This window comes from Fringilla coelebs (genome assembly GCF_963513975.1).
Source record: "Fringilla coelebs genome assembly, chromosome: 18".
Classification (NCBI taxonomy): domain Eukaryota; kingdom Metazoa; phylum Chordata; class Aves; order Passeriformes; family Fringillidae; genus Fringilla; species Fringilla coelebs.
In genome coordinates this window covers 2,763,044-2,774,992 of record NC_140044.1, presented here as the reverse complement: position 1 = coordinate 2,774,992, position 11,949 = coordinate 2,763,044, and the positions used below count along the sequence as shown (strand labels likewise).

General features: G+C 42.0%; 1 protein-coding gene across 2 annotated transcripts; it reads right to left on the bottom strand.

Annotated features, from left to right (window-relative positions):
* Positions 1–1,778: 1,778 nt before the first annotated feature.
* Positions 1,779–9,321, bottom strand: PCK1 (phosphoenolpyruvate carboxykinase 1). 2 transcript variants are annotated; one of them, XM_084217667.1, is made up of 10 exons: positions 9,237–9,321; positions 8,720–8,987; positions 7,166–7,347; positions 6,380–6,583; positions 5,859–6,046; positions 4,804–4,966; positions 4,460–4,684; positions 4,237–4,368; positions 3,417–3,512; positions 1,779–2,847 (listed from the first exon to the last, which is right to left on the bottom strand). In XM_084217667.1, exons 2-10 carry the CDS (start codon positions 8,941–8,943, stop codon positions 2,393–2,395), a joined length of 1,869 nt encoding a protein of 622 aa, XP_084073793.1. In that variant the 5' UTR covers positions 8,944–8,987; positions 9,237–9,321; the 3' UTR covers positions 1,779–2,392. The 2 variants fall into 2 exon arrangements, with proteins under 2 accessions (XP_084073793.1, XP_084073794.1); XM_084217668.1 differs by lacking the exon at positions 9,237–9,321 and having other exon boundaries at positions 8,720–9,016.
* Positions 9,322–11,949: the final 2,628 nt, after the last annotated feature.

The window sequence follows — 11,949 nt, the reverse complement described above, 5'->3', positions numbered from 1 at the left end:
AAAAATACCCAGAGCAGAACCTGAGGGCAGTGGTGGTGAAAGGAAGCAAAATTCCCTGATTTCTTGGGGTGAGGAGGAGCAAGCAGGGGTTTAGTCAGAACGTGAAAGCCAGTGTTTTGGGCTGGGTAAGATGTTCTCAAGGCAGTCAGCACTTTATAACACCAGCGTTGCCCAGTGTTGCTAGAGCTGGGTGCGTGCTGTAGGACCCCAGTGATGGTGTCTGTGCCTCCTGATGGAACAGCATTTTATGGGAGAAATGTCACTTTGGTTTTCCCATGCCCAAATGCCTGCTGGGCTCGGGCCCTGGCGCAGATTCCCCTGGCAGGAAGAAGGAGCCATTTCTTTGGAACACTCGTTTGAGCCTGGTTGTGTTTGGGGAGGCAGAGCAGGAGCTCTGGAAAGCCCCGAGCTTCTGTACATCTCCTGGGCAGCATTTCAAGCTGTGCCTGGAACACGTCTGCACTGCTCAGGGCTGGGATCCTCTCCCGAGGCCCTGAGGCTGTAACTGGCCGTAGCTCTGAGATCACCATCGCAGATTTTCTCAGCTCTCCTTGTTCTTCCTCAGACCCATCCAAATACCAGCCCAGTCCTGTCACACCAGTTGTGGATGGCCCAGGCTGTTCATCAGCTATTTATAGAATTACTTTATTAATGACTTTGCTTTATACACTTGATAGTAATGCTTGAATCTGAGGAGTGCATATTCCAGTCTTCCTTGGCTCACTTCCTCTGACTTATTTACTGACTTCCACCTTGATTTTTTCTCTTAATCTGGAGCCCATTCAAAAGGACATAGAGGTGACCCTACAGGAGATGCAGATGTGATTTTGATCACCTCCACAGAGGCTGCACCACTCTCCTCCACTTCCCTCACAGCTTTCCATTGCCTGTTCTTTGTGTGACCTATGCATTGACTTGGGCTCTATTATTCACTTCAGAACTGATGATGTTTGTGGTAAGTCTTAAACATGGGGTCAGGGAACAGTTTAGAGCCTTTTCAGATTATGTGACCTCTCCTAGCAAACTTTGAAGGGCAGTTGTTGACCAGCCCTGGCACTGTTTGCTCTGCAAGGAAGCAAGTCTGTAAAAAGGCTTATTACACAATGTAAGTGATTTTCTTTTTGCTAAGCAAATATTTGCAATATGTTTTGGGAGATCAAGCATTCAAAGTGAAAAAGCAGGATACCTGCCAGGGATGTGGGAAGCACATAAATGACACCTCTAATTGGGAGAACATGGGCTGGTTTTAGTGTCTTGACTCTACAAGGAAGCCAGCACAGGTTCCTGCCCTGATTTTCATTGAGCTCTAAGGCTTTAGGCATCCCAACAAATCTGGAAAACTTTTTCCCAAATTGTCTTTACTTCAACAGTTTCACTCATTACTCTTGCAAAAGCCAAGGTGCTGTGGAACAGGGACAAATCCTCTGACTTTAACAAATGAGCAAGGTCCTAATATGGGACTTTCCTCGAGGGTAGTTTATTTTATAAATGCCTGCAGTAACTAACAATGCCCAGTTATGGAGAGTGTGTCACCATCTGGACGACTGCTCACAGCTGGTATCATAATTTTTGGATCATTCCTTTGGCTTGAATCGAAGTTGCAAAGACAGTATGTGGCTTAAACTAGCTGGCTCAGGAGTAGCAGATCAACTCCAGTCAACATCTAACTTCCACATGTGCATCTCTGCCTGTGCTGTGGTATTGACAGGAGCCTTGATTTATGTGCATGCAGTTTATAAACAGCAAGAATACTGGAAATGAGGTAATATTTTGTATAAACATTTATTTTATAGTTTAAGAACAAGCCATTCAAAACATCTGGAAATCACAGGAACATGAGTAATATATAATAGCAATATCTTAAATATGCATTAGTAATATAAAGTCATCTTTCACTCTGATAGTTACAACTTCATTTTTCTAAAAAGTATTTAAGACATGAAATATGTTTAGGTAATACATATATACAGCATCTAATTTTCTCTCCTCTTTGCAGCGGAGTCTGAGACTCCAGAGGTTTCTGTGATGGAAACAATGTGCTACAACTTGAAGGCTGGATTGGTTTGGATTGTATATGCAGAACTAGGCAAATAATTTACACCCATCATGGCTCTGTGTGCATGTAAGTGACAGAACAGGGGGTTCAGACCCTGTGCACGTGCACTCCCACAGCTGCTCACCTATTCACAACAACCGATGTAGTTATAAATCATTAGGTCTGGAGTTATTTCTAGAATGTCTCTGTATCTATATCCTAACTAAGCTATGACCTACTTTCATTATAACCCCCTGCCCATCAGTGTGCTGTTATGCTTCCAGTGGTGATTTGGTAAAATGTGTTTGCCCTGTCTTAGTGTGTGCGAATTGATAAATAATTGTGTGTTTAACCAGCTTACAGCTGTTTTATCCTCATCTCTAAGGCAAGCAATTCCCTTTCTATTTCATAAGGAAGGTCAGCATTAACTTGCACTTCAAAGTACTGCTTGATTTCTTCTACCTCCTTTTCCCAGAACTCTTTTGAGATATCAAACAGTTCGGTCAGGTTGACATCTTCTAAACCCTTCAAGTTCAAAGCAGCATCGGTGGGGATGTAACCTATGGCAGTTGGTTTGGCAGAGGCTTTCCCTTCAATTCTGTTGAACATCCACTCCAGCACACGGGAGTTCTCCCCGAAGCCAGGCCACAGGAATTTCCCTTGGCTGTCTTTGCGGAACCAATTCACGTGGAAGATCCTGGGTAGTTTTGCAGCTGGACGATGGGCCATGCTCAGCCAGTGGGCCAAGTACTTGCCAAAGTTGTAGCCAAAGAAAGGCCTCATGGCAAATGGATCGTGCATAATGACTTTGCCTGTTTGAAACACAGATGGAGGAGGTAAGGGAATAAATAGCACATTTATTCTGAAGCACGAAGATTCAGATGCTCCCAGGGTTTACCCGTGATCCCTTCACCACCCTCGTGAGCTTTAAGAAACAAGACAAGCACTATCCTTGATGCACAAAAGGTACAAATGAAATTAATTTTTGTTATTAAATTTCCTAAATCTCAGGTCAAGTAGCTTAAATGAAGATTCTCAAGAGATTGCTATCATTCATGTATTTATGTTGAGCTCTAGCAGAAGAGAAAATTTAAATTTGCTTATCCCAGACTGTAACAAGAACTCTCTGTCAAGGCTTCTGGCAACCCTGTGCCTGCATCCTGTTCTGTATGCTTGCCACCTAAGGGATTATTTTGCTTAATTTGACTTTTACAGAGAATTTGGCTGTTAATTCCAGTACAAATATTTTCTATTGTGAAAATGCACAGGTTGCAAAATTAGCTGCCAAGACTGAAATGTGAAAGAGCAGGGGGAAGGAGAGGGCAGGAAGTCCAGAGGGGCCTGCTTTTAATACAGGTAGGCAGATTAAATTTTGATTTACCTTTGTGCTCAGCAGCTGCTGTTGCTTCAGATCTCATGGCTGCTCCTACAAATACTCCATGCTTCCAGTTAAAGGCCTCATACACAAGAGGGACACCTATAAAGAACAAAATCACTTCAGCAATTAAGAGGTCCAGAAACATTTTTATGGCAGGTTTTGCTATCTGACATAGTGCTGAATGCATGTTACTGGATAATGTATTCTAATTTTTCCTGGGTTTTTAAAATCAGTTAATTTCCTGCTCTCTTACAGCAAAGAACTTTGAAAGAATATTTTCAAAACTGGCTCCTGATTACTGAACACATCCAGTGGGAGATATCTGGGACATCAGAATCTCCACCAGATTTTAGTGGAAATAGAATCTGATCCTGTGGTCATATTGGATTCAGACCTAGCATTACTTCCATTTCTTTTCCAACTTTAGGTGACCTTTAGCAGAAAAATTTTTATTTTACTTCCTTTTCTTTAAACTATCTAAAACTGATTCATTTCTCTAACCATTTGCTAACTGAGCTACTTAAACTACAGGCAAATTGAGACCAATGTAGCAATTTTCTATGTGTCTGCAACCCATGTTAGTGGGTCCTGATCTCCCTCCAGCCCTTTATTATTATTATAATAAACATCAAACAACTCAAACCCTGAAACACCAGTGGCTGGAAGCGTGTGTGCCAAAGGCTAACACAGAGGAATTGGACTAACGTGGTTATTTCCTCGCTTTTGCAGCTGTGAAAGCAAAACCTGTGGCTATGCCCAGCTGTGTGTCAACCCTTCTGTGGCCAGCATTTCAGCCTGGGAAGGTGGCTGCTGCATCTCTTACCAGCTGGTCTGCGGCCCCCAAAAATGATCCCTTCGATGGGAACGCCTTCGGGCGACTCCCACGCAGGATCCATGATGGGGCACTGCCTGGCTGGGGAGCAGAACCTGGAGTTGGGGTGAGCACAAGGTTCTCCTGCACAGAACACAACAAAACAGAATTCACTTGAATTTGTTCATTAATTCCAAAGAAAGCCAGAGAGAGGGCCACGGGGTGGGCCAGGTACCGTTGTCTGGGGTCCAATCCTTGTTCTTCCACGAGGTCACTGTCACTCCAGCTGGCAGGGGCTCATCAATGCCTTCCCAGTAAACACCTCCATCACTGGTTTCTGCCACGTTGGTAAAGATGGTGTTCTTGAATATGGTTTTAATAGCATTGGGGTTTGTTTTGACTGAGGTTCCAGGGGCAACACCAAAAAAGCCATTTTCAGGATTGATTGCCCTTAAGTTGCCTGGAAGTTAAATGATCAAATATAAGTGAACCATACTGATTTAATTCTATCCAGAAGTTTGTAGCATGTCTTACTGCACCTACAGCAACCTGTAAAACATTCCAATTTAATTTCCATACCTTGTTCATCAAATTTCATCCAGGCAATATCATCGCCCACACACTCAATTTTCCATCCTGGCAGGCTTGGGTTCATCATGGCCAAGTTAGTTTTTCCACATGCACTAGGGAATGCTGCAGCAAAGTACTTCTTTTTACCTTCTGGATTGGTAATTCCCAGGATCTATTGAAAAATTTATGCAACTGTTAAACACAGCCTTTTTTTCTTGCACTTTTCATTTTGGAGATTGTCTCCCAGCAAGTGGAAATTATAATATACTTAATTATGCACATTTGTTCCTACAGAAGAAGCACAAAATAGTTTTGTTGACAAATAACTCAAGCTGTATTTTTTAAATCAGAGAGTCAACTCTTCTTCCCATTAGAATATCTATAAGAAATTCTTATATTTTTAAAAATTGTTAGGTATATAATAAACATTTATTTTTATTTTGCTGATTAAAGACCATATACATCTGTGTTTCTCTGTCAAGACAGAAGAAAACCAGGCAATATTCTTTTGGCTGCACAAGTGGAGTGAAGGGAAAACACTTTGTACATGGATACTTCTGCTCTTTGCAAAGACCACAGATATTTTTTTCTAAGGCCGCTCTTTTATGCACTTTGAAATTCTTTTTTTCAGTGGTATTTTATGGTGGTAGAATGTTTAAAGGACAGCAGAAATTGAAGCCTGGAAGGTTACACAGCAGAACTCCCTTAGAAAATCTGATATTTGCAGGTTTTGAGTGCACAGGTCTCTTTAAAATTTGGCCCAGTGACAATGCTCAGGCTCTGCTCAAGTACATGGGTCTGCCTGAAAGAAGTCACTCTCAGAAGCTCCAAACTTTGTTTTATGCCGTGAGAGGTCCCATTTTAAATGTTTAGCACTTGGCCTTGCAAGCAGTTTTCTATTCCTCATGAGCCTGGCACGTGACAGATTCCTATCTAAAGTTACAGGACTATCCATACAAGACTAACTCCATCGATGGCCAGGCGGGTGATGGATTTGCGTGCCTCTAATTTGGGGTTTAACAAGGCTGTTCAAACACACAAGAATTAACAGCATGGATTTTTACCAGCATGTGCTCTGCCAGCCAGCCCTCCTCTTTGGCCAGTCTGCTGGCAATCCGAAGAGCAAAGCATTTCTTCCCCAGCAAGGAGTTCCCTCCGTAGCCGCTGCCAAAGGAAATGATCTCCCTGCGATCCGGGAGATGAGCAATCAGCGTCAGCTCCGGGTTGCACGGCCAGTTGTTGATTAATGGCTCTGCAGAACAGAATGTTGTAGTCATGAATGCAGCAATTTCCATGCTTGATCACGCTGTTGTTTCATCAGCATCGAGCCTCTGACAGCAACCCAGAGCATATGCTTCAAGGAAATCCCTGGTAAGTACTAGGGATAATGATCTCCTTTCCATCAAACTCTCGCTGAGCTTTGATTCCTTTAACTGAGTTTTGTACCTAGTGCTGTTACAGAGCCACTCTGGGCTTCTGTGGTGAGGGTGTCCCATGTGCTAAGGACACACACTCAGCTCCAAAACACAGCCCTGGGCGTTTCCAGGGGTTTTTAATGGCTCCTGGGGTTTTTTATGGCTCTTACCTTTTAGTGGCAGAGGGCATCCAACGGAGTGAAGGCATTTTACAAACTCCCCATTGCCCAGGGCTTTCAAAACATCTGTTCCTATCCGTGTCATGATCCTCATGCTGGCCACTACATAGGGTGAATCTGTCAGCTCGATCCCGATCTTGGACAAAGGTGACCCAATGGGCCCCATGCTGAAGGGGATGACATACATCGTACGTCCTGGAAAACAGAGAGTAGCAAGATGTGGCCAAGAGCAAAACAAGGAACATTGGAAGGAACCTTTATAAACATAGAGGTTGTTTCTCAGTCCTTTAAAAGCTGTTTGTCTTGTGACAGCTTAGGATGATGTTTAAAGAGCTGGAGCTTTCTGTTTGTCCAATTGTGTAGCAAGAAGTTTTATCTTAAATGCTGAAAGCAGCAGTTCAGATTGTCTAGCCAGGAGGAAGGGGAGGTGAAGGCCAAGTTCTCAGTGTAAATCCCTGAATCTGAAATTCTTGCTGTGGATGGGAGGTCCTTCATTCTCATCTCACTTCCTATCTGCTCCTCAGTTTCTGTGTGACTTCCTGATTTTGTACTTTGCCCCTCTCGGGGAAAACAAGAGTGCTGTAAAGAGACTGAGGACTGTCCTTGCCCTGGATTTGGGTCTATGGTAAAGATCTGCACAAAATCAGTGAAGTGACTATCGGGGGGATAAAGCTAAATCTTCAGCTGAAGCTGTTCTTTAAAGATTTTCAGTAACTTGCAACAGTAGTGTCTCAGCATTGCTGAAAGTTCAGTGTCAAATATCTTTTTCTTGCCTACCTTGCATGCAGCCTGGGAACCTGGTGTTGAAGGCTTTCTCAAAATCTTCCTCAGACATCCAGCGCCCCAGCTGGCTTGTTCCAGTTTTAGGTATCGGAGTGGTATCTCTCTGCTCTTGAGTGATGATGACAGTTTTGCTCTCAATTCTTGCCACATCTCTTGGATCAGTGAGAGCCAACCAGCTGCATTTCAGCAAAAATCAGCAAATTAAATTTTATTTATCAATATAGCATTTTTACCCTTCTGTGGGTCTACTTTAGCCCAAACGGCTGCTAAAACAATGCTTTGTAAGAATTAGTGACAAAGCAGTATAACAGATAATATCAAAAATCAGTTAGATGCATTCTCTCATAAAAATTGCTTTAAGACTTTCCAGTAATAATAAAAAATTATTACTGGCCTAGGAAATTCTTGTTACATATTAATACTCCTTTGCCTCTTATCTCAGCCTTATTCTCTGTTGTTAACTTTCAGGGAAAAGTTAATCTTGTTTAATTCTCATTTTCATCAGTGTGAAGTTGTTTTGTATGGGGACCACAAAATGATGCCTCAAGCTAAGTGGATGCCAAGCAAAGTAGTTTAAGTGTTGGTGTAAGTGCCAGAGGGATCAGAACCCAGCTTAGTGGATTGGCATAGTCCCTTAAATTAGAGGCATCACAAAGGAAATACTGAGTATAAGCACGATCATTAAAAGTGAAGGAGTTCATTAAAGGGGATTCTTTTTCCCCCTCTAAGGAATTTTTTGCCATCTATTTACGATAGAGGGGATTGTTTTACATTTTCACCTCTGTGCATCGAAATTTTCCACGAGTATAAAAATGTTCTAGTTGGGCTGTCATAACCATCATCACTACAGCTAAGCATATAATTAACAATGAATAATTTATCTGGTGAATCTTGCCCTTTTCTCTCCCAAATAGTCTGCAAACAGATTGCCAAATTCCTGCACTTAGTTATTCAAAAGTCTTTGCAGATTTCTCCCATGAAGATCTCGTGGTTGGCACGTAATTCTCGAGTATGCACTTGTTGTTAATATTCTCCTTTCACGTTCAGTTAGCTGGGAGAAATTATGAAATATTTGAAAAAAGTATTTGCGGAATACATTAGAGTCAAAGCTCATCGGCACGATATGAATAATGCCTGTACTGAATAATATTCGACACCCACAGACCTATTTGAATGCCACAAAAAAGTATGTGATGAATAAACTAATTGGCTAAAATAGTAGAATTCTTCAAAAGAAGATTTGCTCAATAATATTTAGCCGTTGCTAATGATAAATTGTGTAAGTCTTATAACATTACTTCAGTTCCCTGATGTAACTAATCAATAGAGAAAATGTACAGTTGACAGTCCAACTGAATAATATGCTTTATGCTAATTTTTAGAGGAAAAAGTTTGCTTTTTCTGAGTATTTCACCTATGTAAGCTAAAGTTCCAAAATGTTCATGGAAAGCAAATATTGGAGAGTTATAAGAAGTTTTTAAAGTAAACAGGATAGAAAATGAATTTTCCAATTCTGAGATGATACTTGACTTAATTTAGGCTACTCACCAGTTCTCATACTTGTTCAGCTTCTTGATCATGCCTTGTTCTACCATGATGTCCAGAATTTTCTTGTTCTCTTCTTCCGAGCCATCGCAGATGTGGATGCACTCAGGCTGGCACAGCTTGGCATTGGTCTCGATGAAATCCTTGGCTTCAGGAGACAGACTCTCCCAATCCCCCTGCACAACCTTGGGCATGACATTCATATCGGCTTTCAGCTGTGGGGGCATTGTTGAACTGGTGTGGTTGATGGCTGTAAAATACTGATCACAATCTAAAATCAAATAGATTAGGTGGGTTAGCTTAGTTATGTTCTAACCAGCGTCACAAAGCCTGACAATGTATAACACAAAGAATTTGCAATGGACTTGATTATGTACTGCTTTTAAATCAAGGTAGGGAATTTGAATCACTGCTAATTTCAAGGTGGAAAAAATTATGGCCATTCTACTAATTTAAGGTGGAAAAAATAGAGGCCATTCTAGTAATTTAAGGTGGAAAAATTAGAGGCCATTCTACTTACTGTCTACGGAAGCTGGAGCTGGATGCCAGAGAGGATGTTGCTGTACCTGTCAGTTGAGCCCGTTTCACTTGCTTTGGAGCTCTCTTGCAATTGCTGCTCTCCAAGGATGCACCTCCTTCCTTAAATATTCTTCATGGTAGTGTCCATCCCACCAGTCGAGGTGAAGGAGGCTTGGCCTTTACATCACCGCTGGATGTGTCTTGGGACAGTGCCACTGACATTGTCATCATGCAGAGTTGTCAACAAAGCAGCCCTGGCCGGGTAATCATTTAACAGGCTTGATTAATGAATGCTGAAAATGGAGGTTCTTAGCCCCTGGGTTTGCTGTTTTGAAGCAGTTACAAAATTTAGCAGTTTAACCAAACTTTGATCCATTTTGGCTTTGAAATCAAAAACGTCATAACTTCTCGGCGTGTGGGAAAGGTTGAGTACAAAGAGTCTCTGGAACCAGGAACACGGAGGTCATGCACGGAGGCAAAGTGCAGTTGGCACATTTTGTAGGCAGATGGTCACTAGCTGGCTGTGAAGTGGAGGCTCGTCCAAGGAGTGTTTACTCACCTTGGGAACATTGCCTGCTCTGGGTATAAAGTTCAACAGTGAGCACTGACAGGCCTGAATAACCACTGCGTAGGGCCCACAGCTCTTATTTTTGTCTATGCAGTTCTAAAAAAATCCCTAGCAATATAAATCTAAGTGTTGAGGTTCCTTCAGTGTAGGCAAGGAAGTTTTTGTTTATGGCTTGTTTTATGCTTCTGCAAATGAAACAGTTATTTCCTATCGCTACAACCCCAGAAGAGGCAGAGCGGCAACTGCCTCAATAATTAACCTCCTCTTTCAAATATTATGTTTTATTTTACTGGGAGTTCTATGGGGCTGAGGTGTCATAAAATATTAACCCATCCCTAAATTTGTACTCAGAGCAAAAGCTCAGAGCTGCTCAGGACTGGGGTTGCACACTGTTCTGTGGGTGAAGTGCACTGTGTGCATGTGCACATACACAGACCTGAGTCTGTATCTGTTTCAGTTGTGGCATTATCTGGTATCAACAGCCACTACTACTCTTATAATTCTGAGGGTTATCTCAGTGTGATATCAGACATTTGAGTGTCATCTCAGACACTTTGAGCTCTTGTCTCTGTTTTGGCAAGCCTGTCTTTAGCTTCCCTTATTCCATTTTAGACAACTGTGACCATAAAGAAAGGTGGTCTTCATGTTGATTTGTTCATGCAGTCTGGGTGTGTGAAGACTGAAGTATTTCAGACAAATAAAACTGTAGAAAGAACCGTGCTGCCATTTCCTCTCCCTCTATTTATACCCAGTCTTAGCAAAGCATCTGGAGCCTGGATAAGGTGATGCATTTGTGCCAACTTGAGACTTTTTTGTATCGTTGGGGCTCTTACCATGGTTGTCATTGGTAGTTTGCAGAACAGGAAATCTGGGATTCCCAGCTAAGTTTCAGACAGTTCTGAAAAGCAACAAAATTGACTTATCTTGTATAAAGAGTGTTCACAACCCAGCTGTTGCTCAGGTTTGTGAGGCAGTTGGACGTTCCCAGCAAGGTTCTTGCTGGGGCAGCCAGCAGTGACTTGCAACCCCCCAAAAAGCCAGGCTGGCAGAGCAGCAGGGATCAGGATTGTAGCTCACCTTACCACCTGCAAGTCTAAAATACTGCAGAGCTGACTCTCTCTCTGCAGGAACACCCTCTGGGACTGCACCCTCTATCTCCCCTGCAAAGCCTTTTATTGTGTTTTGTAAATAAGGGAAGAAAACAGTGAGGTAAGAGGGGCTGTCCTTGATGCATGGCAAGGCCAAACATTCCTGAAAAGGAAAACAAAAATCTGGTGGGATAAGAGGTGCTAAAGACTGCTCCAGATAGGGCTGTGATGTAAGCAAAGATAAAATCCAAAACCAAATTAATAATGACAAAGCTGGTGTTTGTCTTAGGAGTCCACATACTGTGTTGCTGGTGGAGCTGATGAGAAATATTTTCCTTTTAAAACATGTCATAAAGTACCTTCATTAAAAATAAAATGAAGCATAATCTTTAGTAATACTCAGCAGAGGCCTTCTTCAGAGAAGTACAAAAATACTGAGTGCTTTTTGTTGGCCAGGTAAGTCAGTGTACATAGAAATAACTGAGAGTAAGCCAGCAATGCTCAGTTGTCAGGAAGACAGCAGACCAGGAAATTATCATATTGCAGCTCAAGTAAAATCAGAATAAAATCTTACATGTAATAGAGCAGAATCAGCCCTCATGTCTCTAGGTTTTGAGAGGAAAAATTCCCAAACCCAGAGCATTAATTTCTGCCAATTAAATTACAGTCAGGCAGGTGTTGTGCAAATTTTCTAACACTGCAATCCTAACCTCCCACAATCTTGCTATACAAACTGTGGGCTTCTCTTGAGAAGACACTAAATATGCCAAATTGGTGGCACTGTGTTATGAACATATGTCCATTAAAAATCACATTAAGGATTCCAAATGTTTTTCATTTGTGATGGCAGCAGGGCTCGAGTACAGATGTCCACTGGGAATTCTAGACACTTCAGCATCAAATTACTTGTATTTAGGTAACACCTCCCATCAGAGGATCTCAAAGCATATCACAAACACACAGTAAGCCTCAAGCCCCTATATAAAACACACATAGTATTTGCTGCAGTGAAATAACTGGAGCATATGCAAATCAAGGCCAGGATTTTTTTTCAAGAA

Bases quoted from the DNA above. Each gene is read 5' to 3' on its own strand.
- PCK1 (XM_084217667.1), bottom strand. From the start codon at position 8,943: ATGCCCCCACAGCTGAAAGCCGATATGAATGTCATGCCCAAGGTTGTG. The intron at 6,047-6,379 runs GTAAGAGCCATA...TCTGTTCTGCAG, and splicing joins ATGCCCTCTGCCACTAAAAG to AGCCATTAATCAACAACTGG. The intron at 3,513-4,236 runs GTAAGAGATGCA...TGTTCTTTATAG, and splicing joins TGGGGGCCGCAGACCAGCTG to GTGTCCCTCTTGTGTATGAG.